At 35.3% G+C, this 22,190-nt stretch overlaps 1 protein-coding gene across 3 annotated transcripts in view; it reads left to right on the forward strand.

Moving 5' to 3' along the window:
- RASA2 (RAS p21 protein activator 2) overlaps positions 1-22,190 on the forward strand; it is a 125,246-nt gene that overhangs the window by 35,934 nt on the left and 67,122 nt on the right. For 2 of the 3 annotated variants that reach the window (XM_050778073.1, XM_050778077.1), the window contains exons 4-5: positions 1,140-1,234; positions 11,964-12,040. In XM_050778073.1, the coding sequence (XP_050634030.1) occupies positions 1,140-1,234; positions 11,964-12,040 (172 nt within the window). Of the gene's footprint in view, positions 1-1,139; positions 1,235-11,378; positions 11,497-11,963; positions 12,041-22,190 lie in introns of those variants that run through there. The other variant, XM_050778082.1, reaches the window with a different exon arrangement.

The raw sequence follows: 22,190 nt of genomic DNA on the forward strand, positions 1-22,190 counted from the left end.
ATTTTTGAAATTAAAAAAAGTGTATGATGTGGTGGGGCCTTAGTATATTCACAGAGTTGTGTAACCATCACCATTATCTAATTCCAGAATAAAATTTTAAGCATAATTTTTGTTTGTTTTCCTGTTCCTTCCTTTTCACTTGATATACAAAAGTTGACATATCTTGATAGAAAAATTTCTTTACAATTTTCTTAAAGATTTCAAATGTTGAACTAAAAGACCAAGGTATGTCATAAGTACAAGGAAATAAAGTAGAATTAGGGCATATAAAATGAAAATTCTTACTTGACAAAAGAAAGTGAACTACTTTTAACTTTATATATCCTTTGTTGAAACTTTTGTGTAGAATCCTGGAATAAATCGTCAGTCTTATGCAAAACTGTGTCTACTTCTTAAAACTTGAATTGAGGAAGGAAATGCTTTGTACCAAGATGGCAAATACTTTATTATAAGAACATTTCTGTTTCTTCCTCTCATACTACTTTGTTCTTTGTACTGTATCTTCCTCTGAGAGGGTTTAAACTCTTTAGAAAACTGGCTTAATTTTTGTATGTGTTGTAGCAACATGATCAGTGTTTGCAATGTTTTGTTAAAAGTAAACTCTTAATAATAAAATTGTTATAATCTCCCGTAATTTTCAAGTCAGTTTTCACTGTTGTTAATGATGTATGATACTGTTTTTTCTTTTCTCTTAATTGGAATTTATAAACTCTTACTAAATGCAGATACATCTGCTCAAAACTTACTAAAACATGTCATTTGTTCATAGGGTCAAAAAATTGGGAAGATTACTTTGCACTACCATTGTACCTTGCTTTTTATAATGAGTGTACTCTGGGTAAAAACATGAATCTGAATAAGTACTAAAAAAATGCAGTTGCATGTAAATACAACTGAGGTTTTATCTAATCCCCTGATTCAAAATGACCCAGACAAAGGTCTGCCAAGGGGCAAGGAGAAATGAGATACTTTTTCATTCTTTAAATTGTAGAAAAAATGCTTTATAAAAATTATTTTTATGTCGATAGGTACAAATTATTTTAAAATATTTTCTATAAAGTATTATATAAAACAGTGCTAATGAGTCTTAGTATTATACAAAGCATGTTTTCTTATATTGTTTTACTTATTTTCTGTAGGAAAAGTAGCCATCAAAAAAGAAGACTTGTGTCATCACAGTGGCAAAGAAACTTGGTTTTCATTACAGCCTGTTGACTCCAATTCAGAGGTTCAGGTAAATATTAAGGCTAATGTAATACAAGAGATTGTCACAGGAAATGAGTAAAAAATGAACTAATTAAACTAGTTCATGTAAATAGAGCATATTATACTTTATTTAAATTCTGGCATCAAATATTATAGACTTTTGGGTAATATAGAACAGGAAGGTAATGGCTTTGTCATATTGTTTCAAGAATAATGCTCATGTATATGCATATGTGTAGAATTGGGGAGATTAGCGCATTTCTTTCTTACCTTCTGTTTGAGTCACAATAGCAAATTATTATTTTGTCTTTGAGGGGAAAAGTTTTAAGGGAAAGTATGTGTTTTATTAACTCTGACTTTGGGGAGAATCCCTGGAAGTCTGATTTTGTCTGTACTGATCAGGATTCTCTGTTTACTCTCTAGTAAACTGGACTTGGGGAAATGTTATTCATTTAAACCCTGCCTGAGCCCACTGTGCACAGCCTTCACTCCCACACCCACCCTTTCCTGTTGTTCACCTCGCTTTTTATTTGAAAGGGTATCATTACTCTTTAATCTTTTTTTTCTTTTTGCCAAAATAAGAGACCTTTTTCAGATTCTGTGGGTAAAGAAGTGTTTAGCCATGTAGCTGAAGTTTCTATTTGTTTTTAGAAAATCTGAGTTGCTCTGTCTTAGAAATTATTATTTCTGTCTGAAAGGTTTTTGTTGTAACCTTATTTATTTATAAAATATGGTAAGGATTGTGAAACCATTTCCCGAGGGCATAATTGCAAGCAGGATTCTTCCTCTCTAAAAGAAGTTATAATTTGCCACTGTGACTCAAACAGAAGTTTAAGACAAGAAAAAAGTGCTACACCCACACCACAGATAATTTGCAAATAAGTGCCTGTGTCTCCATTTCCTCATAATCTCTCAGGCATTCTGATTAATTATTAAATTCTCAAAAACTTAAGTATTTATGCACTAAAACCCCTTCTTAACTGGAAAATATAACATACTTTTCCTGTTTAACCTACTTTGCCATGTTTTAATATTCTTGTCTTTCCGTATGTCTGTAGTTATTATTCAAATCCCAGTTGTACAGTATTGTAAATGATCCATGTGAGAAGCAATGTGAAGAAGTGGAAAGGGTTTAAATTAAAAGGCAGAAAACTTAGGTCCTAGTTTTTATATGTAGTTACTTAAATGACATTGAATTTCATTTCTATAAAGTGGGAATAGAAGTTGCCATATTTGATTTGTATGGTTTTGAGAATTAAGTGAAATATCTGTAAGAATAGTTTAAAAGCTGTTAATGCTATACAGATGTAAAATATTGTCTGTTTACCACCAGTCAATCTGGTGGCTATTTCCCTAATATTCCCTTACCGAAAGGCAGATATGTAAGTTTTAAAGTACCAGTTTTTCTTTTAATAGTTTTAACAAAAGGCGTGATAGGAAAAGGCTTTGAACATTTAAACTGAAATTTTATGAACCACTAAATTTTATAAAACTCGTAAATTTTATGAATTTTATGTAAATTTGCTAAACAGTTTAAGAGTTCCAGCTCTCAAAAGGTAGAAGTCTATATAGAATACTCTATAGAATTCTTGGAGATGGTACTAGAGATTAATACAGGGACACAAGCCTTTATTTGATGGTGCGTGGGTGTATATATGCGTGCGTATATATATGCATATATATGTATATATACACGCATTACATACGCATGGGTATGCATGTTTATAGATATACACATATATATGCATATGTGCATGTATATGTACACATTTGAGAGATACATATCTCATCTATGAAACATGAAAATTGTGGAAACGGCAGTTACCTATTAGATATAATATAGTCATTTTAAAATTTTGTGCAAGTTATTTTCATGAGTTATTAAACTTTACAACTCTTTTGTCTTAAATGATATTAATAAGATTTACCCACTATTTAAAATAGATTTTAGAAGGAAAAGTACTTTATGGGGTGGGAGAGACATATAACACTTTTCGGGTTAATATGGTACCACTGAAAATGTTGTCCCAGTGCTGATAAGGGAATATTAAACTAACTTTATGAGTCTAGAAAAGATAGAAAATCATCCCATGGTTCATACAAATCCTACTTTGTTGATAAATTTGTTCGCTTCCATAAACTCTGTAAAATTTTACAAAAATATCATGAAACATAAGAGCAATTAATAGGGAAATAGGTGAAAGCTATGAAACATTGCATTCAACAGGAACTCAGTCTGATAATTACTATTAGTAATTATATCAGTATATCCTAAGCACAGTACTAAGTACTTAATGTCATTTAACTTTCAGAGTAGCATTATGAGGTAAATAGTACCATCTCCATTTTACAAATAAGGCAAATGAAATTCACAGAGATTAAATGTCTTCTCCAAAGTTACAAAACTACTAAGTAGTGGAGCCTTGATTCCAAAAGAGATCTATCTGATTCTAAAACTCCTAACCACAGTGCCTTTACTACCTTTCACTATTCTGTACTATTAGTCATAAAAAAAAGATAGTAGATTAGGAGTATCACTTAAGCAACATCTGAGTGTAAGGAACAGAAGCCTGCTCAGATTTGCTTAAAGAAAATGGGAGAGGCCATTAGAAAGCTCCTAGAGTTTCTTGGAATGTCAGTATGGGAACTTTACATTGCTAGTGTGAGCTAGAAAGTTGTCAGGCATTTGCAGAGGAGATGCATCTTAAGTGGAGATTAGATTCTGAGAACAACAGACATTAAAATTTGCCTAAGTTCATCTGTAAAATGAGTATACAAAATAAAAAGTTAAAATTTTTTGCGTAAGTTACAATTATTTTTGAAAAGAGTTTAGTTTCTTATAAAATACCCAAAGGTATTTGGGTGGTTTGTTTGTTTTTGGTTGACTACCACATAAAATAATAGGCTTGCATTCTGGGCCATGGTAAATGAAAACTATATACTGTATCTTTAAACTGTAGACCCCCTCCTCCCCCACACAGTACAGCAATAGATACTGCAGGTGGCACATGGAAACTGAGACCCACTAATCATTTCTTCTATTCATATGTTCACTGTGCTCATTCAGTATAAGTTCTCACTGTTTAAATAATTAGTTTTTTTCTTTCCCTTTCATGAAGTGAATAATGTTTTCTCTCAGTCCTTCCCTCTCATTTTAATAACTATTCGCTTTGCAAAATATAAAGGAAAGAAAAAAACCGTTTTATTTTCAGATTCTATTGTATTATTTTTGTATGTCTGATGAGACATGTCTCTTCCTCTGCTTCTCTCTGTAAATCTGCTCCAAGTCTCTTTTTGAGACTTAAAAGAGGCCACACCAATTTTTGAGTCTATGTGACCATACGGCTTCCTCACCTCCAACATCTGACTCAGTTTTCTGCCACAATCTAGAGAGAAAATTTGGCTAAACTTGGGTCAGATGTCCACTTCAATCTAATTTGATATGGTTGGAGGAAAAGTCACTGTAAGGCAGTCCACTTCAGGGCTTTGAGTAGGCATGTTCCCTGAGGAGGGGTTTGGGTAGAGGAAATGATTGGCATTGCTACCTCAGAGGGAGAGATGCTTGTTTCCTAGTTCTACCACTAATTAGCATTTGTGCCCCAAATAATTGCAAGCCTGTTGTTACCTGAGTATCTTCATCTATGAAATGATAATGTCAGCATAAAGGATTCCCTTGGTTGTGAAGTTCTAGGGAGATAACATGCAGAAATGTAATTTAGCTTTCAAGTGGAAAGATCCCAATAGTATTAAGATGGGCTTTATGCCAAAACAGTTGAAAAATTGTTAAAAACTATAACCTCTTACCTTGAATTGTCTCCCAGAGACAATTTTTTATTATTGCTGATACTGTTATACTTGTCATTAATGTTAATAGTTCTTTTCAGTTTCATTTTCAGTAGTTCAAAATATTGTTAGTAACATTTCATTAGTGTATTTTTCTACTTTTTTTTAAATTTAGGTTTTGGCTTGATTCTACCTTTTGCAATTTTTCCTTCTGGGCTGAACCATTTTTTTCCTCAACCTATTCTAATCTGCTTTCAGACTGCAGTGGGTCAGAGGGAGAGCAGAAATGGTTCTTTTTACCTGTGACGTTGTGTCAATAAATCTAGTGGACATTTTTCCGTCCTCATCTTACTTGATCTTTGAGCAGCTTTTGATACTGGTGACCACTCCCTCCATTTTGAAGCATTCTCTTCCTTAGTTTCTGATCCTGTTTATGGTCCTAGTTATCATCTACTTCATTTGGTATTCTTTCTCGATATTCTTTGCCGCATATGTGAAGTTAATATGGGTTGTGCTGGTGCCTTCTATAAATCCTCTTTTGGCTCCAGTGAACTGCAGCCGTACTATTAGTTATTATGTCCTGTAACTCACCAGGGACATTAAGTATTTATCCTTTCTTTATTTCTTAGGCAGTGTGATAAAAAGCATACTGTACATATGGTTGATTAAACCAGGCTGGATATGGTGGCTCACTGTAGTCTCAGCACTTTGAGAGGTTGAGGCAGACAGATTGCTTGAGCCCAGCAGTTTGAGACCAGCTTTGGCAACATAGCAAGACCCCATCTCTATAGGGAAAAAAAAAAGAGTGATTAAACCAAATCTCCCATATGGAGAATTTGCTGCTCTCATTAATTAAGGAGTTTGTCTCATACAACTTGTCCAAGCAGTAAATCCAGATGTGCTATCAACCATGTCCTATATGATGCAATTACTTAGTTAATAGGTCTTTACCAACAAGCATATCTTGAATTTCTGGATCATGCCATAAGTTATTGATTGTTTTATAGGTTTTTTTTTTTTTTTAAGAGACCTCTGCCTTACCTGTTTAAAAAGACGTTTAAAAAGAAATGCAATGATTATAGCTAATAATATATACACGAGGATTTTTAAAACATGCCCTATTCAAGACATAATAAATATAAAAACATAATTCATTATTGCAGGTTGATTTTTTTAACTTCATTTAAAATTTTTGTATGGGAATTAATAATGAGCCATTCTAGATCATATTAAATACTTCTATAAGGAGAAAACAACACCTTCATAAAGAACTGCCATTAAAATAAGAGATACTAAATAAAATTTGTATTTTGCTTTTTCATCTGATGGGCAGTTGTGTCCAAAATTATTTATAGAGGTAATTTCTATGTATTAAAACATCCATCAGAAATCCAGAAGTTGGGATATTTTTCACCTCATGTATAGGCATACCTTCTTTCATTGTACTTCGCTGTATTGTGCTTCACAGATACTGCATTTTTTTACAAATTGCAGGTTTGTCACAACCCTGTGTCAGCGAATCTATCTGCCTATTTTTTCCAACATCATATGCTCACTTCATGTCTCTATGACAGTCTTTTCTAGCAATAGCATATTTTTAAATTAAGATATGTGTATTGGTATTTAAGACATATTGCACACTTAATAGACTGCAGTATAGTATAAATGTAACTTATATGCACTAGAAAACCAAAAAATTTTTGTGACTTTCTATTGAGATATTTGTTTATTGAAGTGGTCTGGACCCTTAGACAGTATTTCCAAAGTATGCCTGTAAAAAAATTTTTTACCAGTTGAAACATACTGAGTTATTTTATGTGGAAATGGTTGTTAAAATTTAGTGTTTTGTGACTGATAAAAACAAAATAAAATTTAGACTTGAGAGGATTTTAAGTGCATGTATTGTGTTTTGCTCAAATACCTCTGTATTAGTCCATTTTTGTGTTGCTATAAAGGAACATCTAAGGCTGAGTAATTTATAAAGGAAAGAGGTTTATTTTGGCTTACAGTTCTTCTGCAGGCTATACAGGAAGTATGATGCTGACATCTGCTTCTGGTGAGTGCTTCAGGAAGCTTACAATCATGGTGGAAGGTAAAGGAGGAGCAGGCATATTACATGATGAGAGAGGGAGCAAGAGACAGAAGGCAGAAGTCCCATACTTTTAAACAACTAGATCTCACATGAACTAACTAAGCAAGACTCACTTATCACCAAGGGGATGGCACTAAGCCATTCATGAGGGATTTGCCCCCATAATCTGACACCTCCCACTAGGCCCCACCTCCAACATTGGGGATCACATTTCATTATGAGATTTGGAGGGACAAACATTCAAACCATATCAACCTCTGTTCATCTTATTTTCCCAAACTGTGTGCAGAAATTTACATAGTATCTTCTATATGGTACCAAGAATATATGTAATATACAATTGAAATAATCACAGATATTTTTGTGTGAAATTTTTGTAAAATTAATTGAAATAAAGTTAGCATATAAAATACTAAATCTTCAAATAGTACATATATTAGCCCGTTTTCACACTGCTGATAAAGACATATATCTGAGACTGGGAAGAAAAAGAAATTTAATTGGACTTACAGTTCCACATGACTGGGCAGGCATCAGAATCATGGCGGGAGGTGAAAGGCACCTCTTACATGGCAGTGGCAAGAGAAAAAGAGAGAGAAGCAAAAGTGGAAGTCCCCGATAAACCCATCAGATCTTGTGAGACTTATTCACTATTACGAGAATAGCACAGGAAAGACTGGCCCCCATGATTCAATGACCTCCCCACTGGGTTCCTCCCACAACACGTGGGAATTCTGGGAGATACAATTCAAGTTGACATTTGGTGGGGACACAGCCAAACCATATCAGTACCAGAGTAATGTAAGTTCCTCAGAATGCTCATTAATACAAGATAATGTGATATTATAACTGCATGTATCAGCCTAACATAATCAATGCTATGGAAGTCATACAGAGCAATACCTTTCAAGACTTTGGTTTATTTTTTATTAAAGGCGAATAATACAGTGCAAGGTATCTGATCTTCCAACATTTTCTGACATACATGAAAAGTATACTGTCATTGAGCATCCTTTAAGAGATTGAATAATAAGAATGCAGTTGTAGACCAAATCACATTACATGTTTATTATCAAACATAGTACCTTGCTGGATTTTTTTTTTTTTTTTTTTTTTTTTTTGAGGTGGAGTTTTGCTGGAGTGCAATGGTGTGATCTCAGCTTACCACAACCTTCGCCTCCTGGGTTCAAGTGATTCTCCTGCCTCAGCCTCCCAAGTAGCTGGGATTACAGGCATGTGCTACCACACCCGGCTAATTTTTTATTTTTAGTAGAGACGGGGTTTCTCCATGTTGGTCAGGCTGGTCTCCAACTCCCGATCTTAGGTGATCCTTCTGCCTCGGCCTCCCAAAGTGCTGGGATTACAGGCATGAGCCACTGTGCCCAGCCTCCTTGTTGGATGCTTAATACTGCTTCTTTGTAGGTTCTTTATTTTTCTTATTTGTCCCTAGGAGTTCTTGAATCTGTGACTTGTCTTCTATCAGTTTTGGAAAATTCCAGGCAATTATCTCATCTCCTTTTTTTTTCTGCCCTCTTCCTTTTTTCTCTTCTCTGCTGCGACAGCAGTGATGTGAATAATAGGCCATTTCACCGTGTCTCATATGTCTCCTATGCTTTTTCCCTCTCTGTGCTTCATTGTGGTTATTTTCTACTGACCTATCTCCCATTTCACCAGTCCTCTTTTTAGCTGTGGCTACTCTGCTACTAAATGCATTTTCATTTTGGTTTATTACTTAGTTCTAATTTTTTTATTTCATTCATTTTATAGTTTCCAGGTATCTGCTGGATTTTTCATTTTGTTTTACGTCTTTTAAAAAAAATAGCTATTTTAGACCAGATGCAGTGGCTCACACTTGTAATCCCGACACTTTGGGAGGCCGAGGAGGGAAAATTACTTGAGGCCAGAAGTTCAAGACCAGCCTGGCCAACATGGAGAAACCCTGTCTCTACTGAAAATATAAAAATTAGCCGGGCGTGGTGGCACGTGCCTGTAGTTCCAGCTACTCAGGAGGCTGAGGCAGGAGCATCGCTTGAATCCGGGAGGCAGAGGTTGCAGTGAGCTGAGATCACGCCACTGCACTCTGGCCTGAGCGACAGAGCTAGACTCTGTCTCAAAGAAAAAAAAAAGCTGTTTTAAATTCTGTCAATTCCAATATCTGTATCTCTTGTAAATCCACTGCTTTCCTCATTCTTTTCCCTTGGTTTTTGATGATCTGGCATATTCTGTAATTTTTGATGGAATGCTGGAGATTAAAATATAAAATATATTGGAGATAATTTGAGGGCCTGAATGATATATTTCCCCTAGAGAAGAAGTATGATTCCCGCCAGCAACTTCTGTTTCTATCTTGTTGGCCAGAACTACGTCATACGGCTATCCATGGTCTCAAGGGAGGCTACAAAATGTCAGCTTGCTGGGCTCATAACTGCCCCATCAAAAAACAAACACACACAGACACACAAACTTGTTTTGCTACAATCCAAATCTATAAAATGATTACAGATATAAGTAAAACTGAACTTTTGTGTGAAAAGAGACTAAAAAGTGTTCTAAAATGTTCACTGATTTGAGTTTCTAAAACTGAAAAGCAGTTTTAAATAATTTGAAACTTTGTTCATTTTTCTTTACTAAGAACAACACAGTAGAAGTAAAAACTTTGAAAACAAAATTGGTAGTATAAACTTTTAAAATCTGAAAATTTAAACTGGTAGTATAAACTTTTAAAATCTAGAGCAAAAAAGCAAAGAAAGTCTTCTGAAATTTCACCAACCAAAGGTATCTTGTATCAACATTTCAGTAGATGGTCTTGTAATTTTATACATATATGTTTTTTAAATAAATTAGCATTATAGTATGCACCCTATTTTGTGATTTCTTTTGCTAAGTATCATATGTATTTCCATGTTAAAGAATATAATGAGTTAGTGTTTTACAGTTTAGAAATTATAATTTCCTTAGTTTAACTCATAATGCCTTTTAATTTAGTGTTCTACCCTAACAGTATGTGTTTTGTGTCTGCCTGTTCTATCCTCACACTTTTCTTGACCAGGTCAATATATAATTATGTTATTGTTGATTAATACCTAAGGAATGTTTTACTTACCAGTCAGTGGGAGTAATGAATGTATTAGGTAGGCTCTCACTTAATAATAATGATTTCTGGCAGAATCTCATTAAATATCCTTTTGACTTGCTATAATACTATGATTTTAGTTGTAAACAAAATGATTATCTTTTTCTACTCTATTGTCATAGTTTTTAATGTCTTAGAACTGGAATAGATCCTAGACATTTCCTGAGAGACAGTTGTGTGAGCATATGGTTTCTGTAATAAAATGTATATATGTTAAAATTGTAAAACTGCTTTGAGATGCAAATTTTTGTGCAGTTGGCTTGGCTCCCTTGCTAGCCAAGTAATACCTACATGCTGTCACAACAGAAAATATGATTTCAAAATTCTAGTTGAGTAATATTACAAATTACAGATCATGGATCTTCAAGATCACCCTTGAATAGTAGAGATTGTAAATATTAAATGCAGGAATAATGAAAGACCTAGTTTATAAATTATATATGATTTTATAAATATTTGTACCTAGATTTTTAGTGGAAGATTTGCTTAATTTGGTGCCAGCTCCAGGTAACTGCTATTAATTTTGCTACCATAGATGTGTTTGCTGCTTTAGACCTTAGCTTTCTCAGGCAGACTTTTGTTTTAAGGTCCATCAGTATTTATTGCTCATCTCTTACAATTCACCTAACCCTGAGCTTTGTAGCTGGTGGACCTCAGATTCATTCTTGTGTCACAAGTCCTCTTAAAATAGTGAGGATGTTTCAGGTTAGGTTTCTGTGAAAGAATGTTTGAAAGGGGTTGTTCTAAAGAGGAACAGTGACTAGATAATGAACTTTCCTACCTCTAATGAAATCACTCACGTCATCAGTCCCTAGACATCACTCCCCTGAAATCTCCACATGGCAATGTGAGAATTTGTCTTGTCAGCTGGGTGGAGGTAATCCAGTACTGTTTCTTAACCAGCTTAGAATTGCTCATGATTAGCGCAGAATGGCTCATCACCAGCGGCAGGGTAGAAATATCAAGCTCTGGATTATAGGGTTCCTAAGCCTTTGTTTCTTGAGAAGTTGATAGTTTGAACTGTTTTAAACTTACACTACTTAATTTTTAAAAATTCGTCTATTAATGTCTCTTTAAGAAAGTACTCCTTTATTTTCAGTGTCCCATCTTTCCATCAAGACTCTTGGCCATATGTTATCTTTTGTTTATTGTCTTCCCAACTAGATTGTACGCTGCTTGTAAGCAGTAACTTACATCTTTGACATCTATGGATTCCTACCCACTCCCACAGTGCCTTCTGAAACATAGTAGACATTCCATAAATCTTTATTGTTTGATCAAAGTAAGTAGTGACAAATTGAGTTTTATTGGCTATAACTTAGTTTTTAGTTGTTTTAGAATTGTATGATTTCTCTGTGTTTTAATGATGCTGATTCTGTCCTTAATGCTGGTTTATCTTCTGGAAAAAGCATCCTACATTTTATAATTTGGTTGTATCTCAAAATTTGCTTAAATTTAGGTATTATCTTTCTTTTTAGCCTATGATAAGTAGATACATAAATATTTATTGAACTGGACATAAAATTCTTAAATTTTAATACCATGTTTGACATAAGTATTTGTTTCAGATCTTTCAGAACTTTGATCTCTGGTTTTGGTTATTATTCATTTAACAAGTACTTAGTGTAGGCAAAGCCATGTACTAGTGGTCAGTGGATAAATATTGTGACGATTTGAAAAGGCACTTACCTTTAATATTTTGTCAGTAAAATAGACTACTCAGTTTGTAATTTTTTTTTGTCATTATAGGGTAAAGTTCACCTTGAATTAAAACTGAATGAACTGATAACGGAGAATGGAACTGTGTGCCAGCAGCTTGTTGTACAGTAAGCATTTTTTGTAAACCAAAATCAACCAGAAATAATTCTCCATTTTGTATTCTTTCGATTTTAAGCCAACTCCTTATTTTAACTTCAGAAACTTTTTTCAAAAATGAAATTCTGCTATGTCATTCCTTTTGTGAAATTGATTTTCAATTTAATTTTCTCATAGTCTACTCAGGTTATGGTGAATTTATTCAACTAATATTTATTGAATATGGGTTAAATGATATATATGGGCATTAAGGATAAGGGTGTCTAACTCTCTGGCAGTGGAGAATTGGAAAGGCTTCCCAAAGAAGGTCCTCTAGAAATTGTCATACCACAGACCAGAGCTTTAGAGACCTTGGAGCTAGAAGTAATGCCCACTCAGAGATGACCAGTATTGATTCCCACCTACTTTGAATTCCTTTTTACCTCTTCCACCCTCAAGTCATTTTTTACCACCCAGACTGGCTGTTCTGGAAATCTGTTCTAGCCCAGTGCCCTTCTCTTTACTTCTCCTCCAAACCCTTACTCTGTGTTATCAATAGACTGCCAGATAACCTTCACTTCTTCTGGGTGTTTTCTCTATTTTTGCATTAGTTGACATCTGAATATCCCACAAAGTACTGCAGTTTCACAGCCTTCTCAATTAGAGGCTTTTTCTATCATGTCCACATATTGTAAGGCCAGGGAGTAGAGTAGATACTACTCTCCTATTGCTGCTCCTGACTGTAACTTATTCTCATCAATTGTGAACCCCAGCTCCTTTGAAGTATTCTGTCTGTATATAAATATGTCTGTTTACTACTATATATAACATTTCATTAATTTTTTCCGACCTCTTTGAAAGAAGATTGCATATGTATGACTCTTTGTCTCTTAATATATCAGTACGTATTTCCTAAGAATAACGATATTATCTTAAATAACTCCAGTACAGTTACCAAATTCAGGAAGTTTAACATTGTTACAATACTTTTTAAAAATCTATAGTTATTTTCTAATATTTTATTATTATTATTATTATTTTTTGAGACGGAGTCTCGCTCTGTCGCCCAGGCTGGAGTGCAGTGGCCGGATCTCAGCTCACTGCAAGCTCCGCCTCCTGGGTTTATGCCATTCTCCTGCCTCAGCCTCCCGAGTAGCTGTTACTACAGGCGCCCGCCACCTCGCCCAGCTAGTTTTTTGTATTTTTTAATAGAGACGGGGTTTCACCGTGTTAGCCAGGATGGTCTCGATCTCCTGACCTCGTGATCCGCCCGTCTCGGCCTCCCAAAGTGCTGGGATTACAGGCTTGAGCCACCGCGCCCGGCCTATTTTCTAATATTTTAATCTGCAGTTATTATATTCCACTTTTGTTAACTGTCCCAGTGATATCTGTTAAGGCGTTTTATTCCTTCTAAGAAAGGATCCGCTCCAAGATTATGTTTTATGTTTAGTTGACCTGTCTCTTTAATCTCTTTTAACATGGAATAATTTTTTGCTTTTCTTTGATTGTATTAACATTTTTAAGAATATAAGCCAGTTTTTTTTTTTTTTTAATGTTTCTCAATTTGGGAATTTGGGTTTAGCTACTAAAAACAGTTCAAGATCTGTTTGCAGCTTTTTCTCCACAGACTGACTCTGTAGACCAACTGAGAGCATATGGTGAAAGTATCTGGATTAGGTCTTCCACTACTCCCTCCCATGCTTCAGTTTAATTATAATAGTCATTTGAAATACAGTTAGTTTGGTTGGTTTGGTTTGTTTGCATTCAATTTAAGGGTTTTCTTGTGCTCCTTCCCCCAATTTAAGTTTTTTCCCCCTATCCTTGTAGGCTTAATTTTATTTTTGAATAGAATATTTGCAAGATTTCAAAAGTCAAAACTATAACAAAAGGCGTTACTCAAAGATGTATAGTTCAGTTCCCTCTCCCCACACCCAGCTCCAAGCAACCATGATCTGATTTCTGTCCCTGTAGTTTTTGCCTTTTCCAAAGTGTTATTTGAACCAAAGTATGTGATATGTCTTTTTTGTGTCTGCTGTCTTTCACTTAGCATAATGCTTTTGAGATTCATCCACATTGTACGTGTATCATTTCCTTTTTGGTGTGTTATATGTTTCTGGTTATAATTTGGTAGATACTGTTATCCTCCTTTTGCTGATGACAAACTGATGCCTATATTGGTTAAATAAGCCTAATTTCACACAGGAAGTGTTGGAGCCTGAATTTGAACTCTGGCAGTTGGATATTTTTCCCTCAACTTTAAAATTTTGAAGTAATTATAGATTTACAGAAAGTTGTAAGGATAGTACAGAGAGGTCCTGTGTACCCTTCACTCTTTTTCCCTCAGTGGGTACATCTTGCATGACTGTAGCACAATACCAAAACCAGGAAATTTACATTGGCATAATGTATGTATATAGTTATAGATCATTTTATCATGTGTATAGATTTGTGTAACTATCACCACCTAGATAAGAAACTCTTCTGTCACCATAAAGATATCCCTCATCCCATACTAACCACTCCTGTCTTCTAACCCTTGGCAACCTCTCATCTGTCTTTATGTCTATAATTTTGTCATTTCAAGAATGTTATGTGAATGGAATCTTATGTGACCTTTTGAGATTGGCTTTTTTTACTCAGATCTGTCTGAATGACTGTGTGTAGTTTTTTGTAGACAGAATATAGTTGGGTCACTTTTTTAAAAAATAATTTTTGCCAATCTCTATCTTTTTTTGGTGAGTTTTTTCCATTCACTTTTAATGTAATTGTTAATATATTAGGCTTAAATCTGCCTTTTTCTTGTTTTCTGTTTGTCTCCTATTTTCTAGTTTTCTGTTTTCTTTTTCCTGTGGGTTACTTGAACACTTTTTAGAATTCCATTTTGATTTATTTACATTGTGTTTTTAAAAAATCTATAGTCTGTCTCTCTGTATAAATTTTTTTTTTAGTGGTTGCTCTAGGTATTACATTATACATGCATAACTTATCATAATGTACTGATGTCAACATTTTACCAGTTAGAATGAAGTGTATATACTCTACCTTCCTTTAAATCCCTTTACCCTCCCCCATTTGTAATATACTTTGTCTTAAATATTTCATCTACATATATTGAGAACCACATCAAACAATGCTATAATTTTTTGCTTCAGCCATCTAACATAATTGAGAAGAGTTAGAGGAGAAGGAAAGTGTACGTCTATTGTCTTTACCCACATGTTTGCCCTTTCCATGTTATTTTTTTTCCTTTCTGATGTTTCAAGATTCCTTCTGTGATTAAGTTTAGAGAGTTTCCTTTTACCATTCTTTTAGAGTAAGTCTCCTGGTGATACATTCTCTTGGTTTTCCTTCATCTTAGAAGGTCTTGATTTCCTCTTCATTTGTAAAAGATAATTATACTAGATATAGAACTCTGAGTGGATGGTTCTTTTCTTTCCACATTTGAAAATGTACCACTTCCTTGTGTCCTCCATGGTTTCTGATGTGAAATTCATTGTCATTCAAATTGTTTTTCCCTATAGGTAACACACCATTTTTCTCTGGCTTCTTTTAAGGTTGTTCTTTGCCTTTAGATTTCTTTTATTTTTTTCTTTCTTTCTTTAATTTTCTTTTTCCTTTTTTTTTTTTTTTTGAAATAGAGTCTAGTTCTGTCGCTCAGGCTGGAGCGCAGTGGTGCGATCTCAGCTCACTGCAACCTCTGCCTTCTGGGTTCAAGCGATTCTCATGCCTTAGCCTCCTAAGTAGCTGAAATTACAGACGTGCACCACCATGCCCAGCTAATTTTTTTTATTTTTAGTAGAAATGGGGTTTCGCCATATTGGCCAGGCTGCTCTCGAACTCCTGGCCTGAAGTGATCCTTCTGCCTTGGCCTCCCAAAGTCCTTGGATTATAGGTGTGAGCCACCACGCCCAGCCTGCCTTTAGATTTCCATATGTTTTGGTTTGACTGTGATGTATCCTGAAATAGATTTCTTTCAGTTTATCCTGTTTGGGGTTCGCTCAGCTTCTTGACTATGTATATTTATGTCTTTTGCCAGATTTGGGGAATTTTCAACCATTATTTCTTCTATTAATTCTTTATCACCTCTGCTATCTTTCTCTCCTTCTTTCAGAACTCCAGTGGCACAAATGTTAGGTCTTTTTTTTTTTTTTTTTACAGTTCCAGAGGTCCCTCTGAGGCTTTGACCTTTGCTTTTCTCCCCAGTCTATTTTCCCTCTGTTGTTCAAATTGGGTGATTTCTATTGTTATGTCTTCAGGTTCAGTGATTCTTTCCTCTGTCTTCTTCATTCTTCTGTTTAGCCTATCCGTTGAGTTATATTGGTTATTATATTTTTAAGTTCTAAAATTTATATTTGATTCTTCTTTATAACTTTTTTCCTTTGGTGAGAGTTTCTTTTGCTGAGACTTTCTTTTTTGTTTTTTTGTTGTAAACATTTTTGTAATTGCTCATTGCATTATTCACAATAGCAAAGACATGGAATCAACTTAAATGGCCATCAATGGCAGACTGGGTAAAGAAAATGCAGTACATATATGCCATGGAATACTATACAGCCATAAAAAAGAATGAGATCATATCCTTTGCAGGAACATAGGTAGAGCTGGAGGCCATTGTCCTTAGCAGACTAATGCAGGAACAGAAAACCAAACCAAATACTGCATGTGCTCACTTATAGTAGGAGCTAAATGATGAGAATGCATGGACACGTAGAGGGGAACAGCAGACATTAGGACCTACCGAAGGGTGGAGGGTAGGAGGAGGGAGAGGATCGGGAAAAATAACTAATGGGTGCTAGCCTTAATACCCGAGTGACAAAATAATCTGTACATCAAACCCTTGTGACACAAGTTTACCTATATAACAGACCTGTGCATGTACCCCTGAACTTAAGTTAAAAAAAAAAAATTGCTCATTGAATTATTTTTATGATGGCTGCTTTCAGATTCATGTCACATAATCACAACAATCATGTCATGTTAGTGTTAGTGTCTTGTATTAGTCCATTCTCACATTGCTATAAAGAAATACCTGAGACTGGGTAATTTATTAAGAAGTTTAATTCGCTCACAGTTCTGCAGACTGTACAGGAAGCATGGCAGCATCTGCTTCTGGGGAGGCCTCAGGAAACTTCCAATAATAGCGAAGGCAAAGGGGGAGCAGTTGTCCTACATGGCAGGAGCAGGAACAGGAGAGAGAGCGGGGAGGTGCTACACATTTTTTTTTTTTTTTTTTTGAGATGGAGTCTCGCTCTGTCGACCAGGCTGAGGTGCAGTGGCATGACCTCCGCCTCCTGGGTTCAAGTGATTCTCCTGCCTCAGCCTCCCGAGTAGCTGGGATTACAGGCATGCACCACCACGCCTGGCTAATTTTTGTGTTTTTAGTATAGTCGGAGTTTCGTCATGTTGATCAGGCTGGTCCTGAACTCCTGACCTTGTGATGTGCCCGCCTCAGCCTCCCAAAGTGCTGGGATTACAGGCATTAGCCACCAAGCCTGACCCTCTTTTAGTTATTTTTAAATGTATAATAAATTATTGTTGACTGTAGTCATCTTCTTATGCTGTTAAATACGAGATCTTATCCGTTATATCTAACTATATTTTTGTGCCCCCACTTCGTGTCCCAGCCTCTGGAAAACATTCTTCTGCTCTCTGTTATCATGAGTTCAATTTGAATTTTTAGTTCCCACAAGTGAGACCATACAAAGTTTGTCTTTCTGTGCCTGGTTTATTTCACTTAACATAATGATCTCCAGTTCCATCCCTGTTATTTTGAATGACAGGATCTGGTTCTTTTTTATGACTGAAAAGTACTCCATTGTGTATATATACCACATATTCTTTATCAGTTCGCCTGTTGATGGACACTTAGATTGCTTCCAATTCTTGACTATTGTGAATAGTGCTGCAGTAAACATGAGAGTGCAGATATCTCTTCAATATGCTGATTCCCTTTCTTTAGTGGGATTGCTGGATCATATGGTAGCTCTATTTTTAGTTTTTTGAGGAACCTCCAAACTGTTCTCCATAGTGGTTTTATTAATTTACATTCCCACCAGCAGTGTACAAGGGTTCCCTTTTCTCCATATCCTCACCAATATTTGTTATGCATGTCTTTTGGATAAAAGCCATTTTAACTGGAGAAAAATTATAATTTCATTGTAGTTTTGATTTGCACTTCTCTGATGATCAGTGATGTTGAGCACCTTTTCATAAACTTATTTGCCATTTGTGTATCTTCTTTTGAGAAATATCTATTCAGATCTTTTGCTCATTTTTTAATGAGATTATTAGATTTTTTTTCCTGTAGAGTTGTTTGAGCTCCTTACATATTCTGGTTATTAATCCCTTCTCAGACGGATAGTTAGCAAATATTTTCTTCCATTCTGTGGGTTGTCTCTTCACTTTGTTGATGGTTCCCTTTGCTGTGCAGAAGCTTTTTAACTTGGTGTGATCCCATTTGTCTATTTTCGCTTTGGTTGCCTGTGCTTGTGTGCCTGTGGCAACTATTATGCAAGAAATCTTTGTCTAGTCCAATGTCCTGGAGAGTTTCCCAATGTTTTCTTGTAGTAATTTCATAGTCTGTAGTCTTAGATTTAAGCCTTTAATCCATTTTTATTTGTTTTTTAATATGGTGAGAGATATGAGTCTAGTTTCATTCTTCTGCATATGGATATCTGTTTTTCCCAGCACCATTCATTGAAGAAACTGTCCTTTCCCCAGTGTATGTTCTTGGCACCTTTGTTAACAATGAGTTCACTGTAGATGTACGGATTTGTTTCTAGGTTCTCTATAATGATCTGTTGGTCTATGTGTCTGTTTTTATGCCAGTACAATGCTGTTTTGGTTACTATAGCTCTGTAGTATAATTTGAAATCAGATAATGTGATTCCTCCAGTTTTGTTCCTTTTGCTCAGGATAGCTTTGGTTATTCTGGGTCTTTTTGGGATTTTTTTTTTTCTATTTCTGTGAAGAATGACATTGATATTTCGATAGGGATTGCATTGAATCTGTAGATTGTTTTAGGTAGTGTGGACATTTTAACAACATTGATTCTTTCAGTCCATGAACTTGGAATATCTTTCCATCTTTGGGTGTCCTCTTCAATTTCCTGCACCAGTGTTCTACAGTTTTCATTATAGATATCTTTCACTTCTCTGGTTAATTCCTAGCTCTTTTGTTTTATTTGTAGCTATTGTGTAAGCAGTATTATTTTCTTGATTTATTTTTCAAATTGTTCACTGTTGGCATATAGAAACCCTACTGATTTTTGTTGTGTTAATTTTGTATCCTGCAACTTTACTAAATTTGTTTATCAGTTCTAATAGTTTTTTGGTGGAGTCTTTAGGTTTTTTCCAAATAAGATCATATCATCTGCAGACAAGGATAATTTTACTTCTTTCTTTCCAGTTTGGATGTCTTTATTTCTCTCTCTTGTCTGATAGCTCTAGCTAGGACTTGAATAACAATGGTGAAAGTGGGCATCCTTGTCACGTTCCAGATCTTAGAGAAAAGACTTTCAGTTGTTCCCCATTCAGTATGACACTAGCTATGGATATGTACTATATGACTTTTATTGTGTTGAGGTATGATCTTTCTCTATCTATTTTTTGAGGGTTTTATTATTATGAAGGACTGTTGAATTTTGTCAAATACTTCTTTAGCATCAGTTGAAATGATCGTATGGTTCTTGTCCTTCATTCTGTTGATATGATGTGTCACATTGATTAATTTGCATATATTGAACCATCCTCGCATCCCTGAGACAAATCCCACTTGGTCATGATGAATGATCTTTTTAATGTGTTGTTGAATTGGGTTTGCTGATATTTTGTTGAAGATTTTTGCATCAAGGTTCATCAGGGATATTGGCCTGTAGTTTTCTTTTTTTGATGTGTCTTTCTCTGGTTTGGTATCAGGGTAATACTGGCCTCATAGGATGAATTTGGAAGTATTCCCCTCTCTATTTTTTGGACTGAGTAGGATTGGTATTAGTTCTTCTTGAAATATTTAGTATAATTCAGCAGTGAAGCCATTGGGTCCCAGGCTTTTCTTTGCTGGAAGACTTTTTATTGTGGCTTCAATTTCATTACTTGTTATTGGTCTCTTCAGGTTTGGATTTTTTCATGGTTCAATCTTGTTAGGTTGTATGTGTCTAGGAATTTATCCATTTCTTCTATGTTTTTCCACTTATTCTTTTTTTCAGAGTTTCTTAAGCCTTTGCTCTCCATACTCACTGTCTTGTAGCAGCAGAGTTCCAGTGATAGCTTTATGGAATTCGTTGTTGATTTCTCATCCTTATAGATATTCTGAAGTTCGTGACATTCTCTGTTTTTTAGTAACGCTAAAGGCATGGTTTCACATATGGCTTTCTTTGTGCTTCTTGCTGGACTTCGGTTTTGGGGGAGTAATGTATGGAAAGATTCATACCCTAGTAGTTACTATTATCCTGCAGACCTAGAAAGTCCCCACTGCAACATTTTTTGACCCCCCCCAATCCGTTGATCTTCACTGTGTTTCTGTTTTCACTTCTTTCTACATCTTTTCTCGTGATCTATCACTGTAGTCATTTTCTTGCAGATTCCGTCAATTCCCCTATTGTTCTCATTATTCTTATTTATCTGGAAAAACTCTACTATGATTGAAAGTGACCTCTTCGTCTGTGTTCAATCTGCATGTGAATATTGCTGGAGAAAATCACGTAGACTGATTTCACTTTAAATTTATCATCACAGGCCTCACATGGGCACTTATGTCTGCCCTGGAACTTAACTGTGCTTCTCTAATACAGCTATAAGATTGTCTATCACCACAGCCTGGAAATTGCTTACATCTTCCTGAATCCAAATCTACAAATCTCATTTGCATCCATAATTTTGTCCTTATAGCAGAGGAGGTACTCCTTTTCTTGACATTGAATTCTTCCATCTGAGCTCTGGATTCCATTCATTTCCTCTACTTAAGAGTTTTGCTCCTTCAGTTATGTCTTCTTTTTCTTGTTTTGTCAGCTTTACCTTCTCCTCTAGATGGTTCCCTCAACAAATAAACGTGTTCTAGTATCTCTATCCTAAAAGTCATGCCTCCCCAGCCCTCATCTCTGCCCACCCATACCCCAGTCCTTTTTATCATTCCCATTTCTCTGCTCTCCTTTGAAGGCAGACTTCTCTAGAGAAAAATAGTGCTAAGAGTATGTATGAGTGAGTGTGTGTGTGTGTGTGTGTTTGCAATTCTCCAATCAGCAATTTCCAGTAGATTTTTCTGTGATGTAGAAAATGCTTTGTGTCTTCACTGTCCAAAACAGTAGCCACTAGCCATGTGTGGATATTGAAAACTTGAAATACAGCTAATGTGACCAAAGAGCTGAAGTGTTAATTTTGTTTAATTTTAATTAAATGTAAATAACCACACGTGGCTAATGACGACAGCAGCTTCAGTAAAAGAACCTGGACTCCTTTTTAGCAGTAGCTTATTTCAGGACTTGGGCAGGGAAAATATGAGATGATTCTGGAGCATCTTTGGGGCTCAAAAAGTAAGAAAGTGCTAAAAAATAATGGGGATATGTAAAAAGGACATTGAAGCCAATGTAAAGAGACTTCAAATTACCAAATCTGGAACAATTTGAGCTTCAGAATAAATAATAAATAATAATAGTGGATTCAAACTTATAAAATAAAATAAATAGTCATATGACAATACTGATACAAATAAACAGTTTAAAAATACTTGGTAGGGAGAAAGGACTGCTTTTTCCTATGGTAGAATTCTAATTAATGAATGTAGGAGGATTGATGAAAATGAAAATCAACATTGGCAAACATCACAGTAATAAGTGGGTGAGGGGACAATTCAACAGATCATCTGTGGATGCTCAGTGAGCATAAGTATGATGACAAACAGTATTTTTGCATAGTCTCAAAGAATCCTTCCGATAAGATATCTGATAGATGCCACCTTAATTGAGTGATCAAAGTTAACATCACCAATAATGAGACATCCAGTACCTCCCAATAGGATGCACTGAGGACACCAAGATACATAACCTCAACCTAATCATGAGTAAACATCAGACAAACTCAGATTACAGAATCCACTACAAAATAACTGGCCAACCAATACTGGCAAGATCATGGGGCAAAGAAGGAAAACTAATGAACTGTCTCGGAATGGAGAGGAATAAGAAGACAT

The sequence above is a fragment of the Macaca thibetana genome, chromosome 2 (assembly GCF_024542745.1).
Source record: "Macaca thibetana thibetana isolate TM-01 chromosome 2, ASM2454274v1, whole genome shotgun sequence".
NCBI lineage: Eukaryota > Metazoa > Chordata > Mammalia > Primates > Cercopithecidae > Macaca > Macaca thibetana.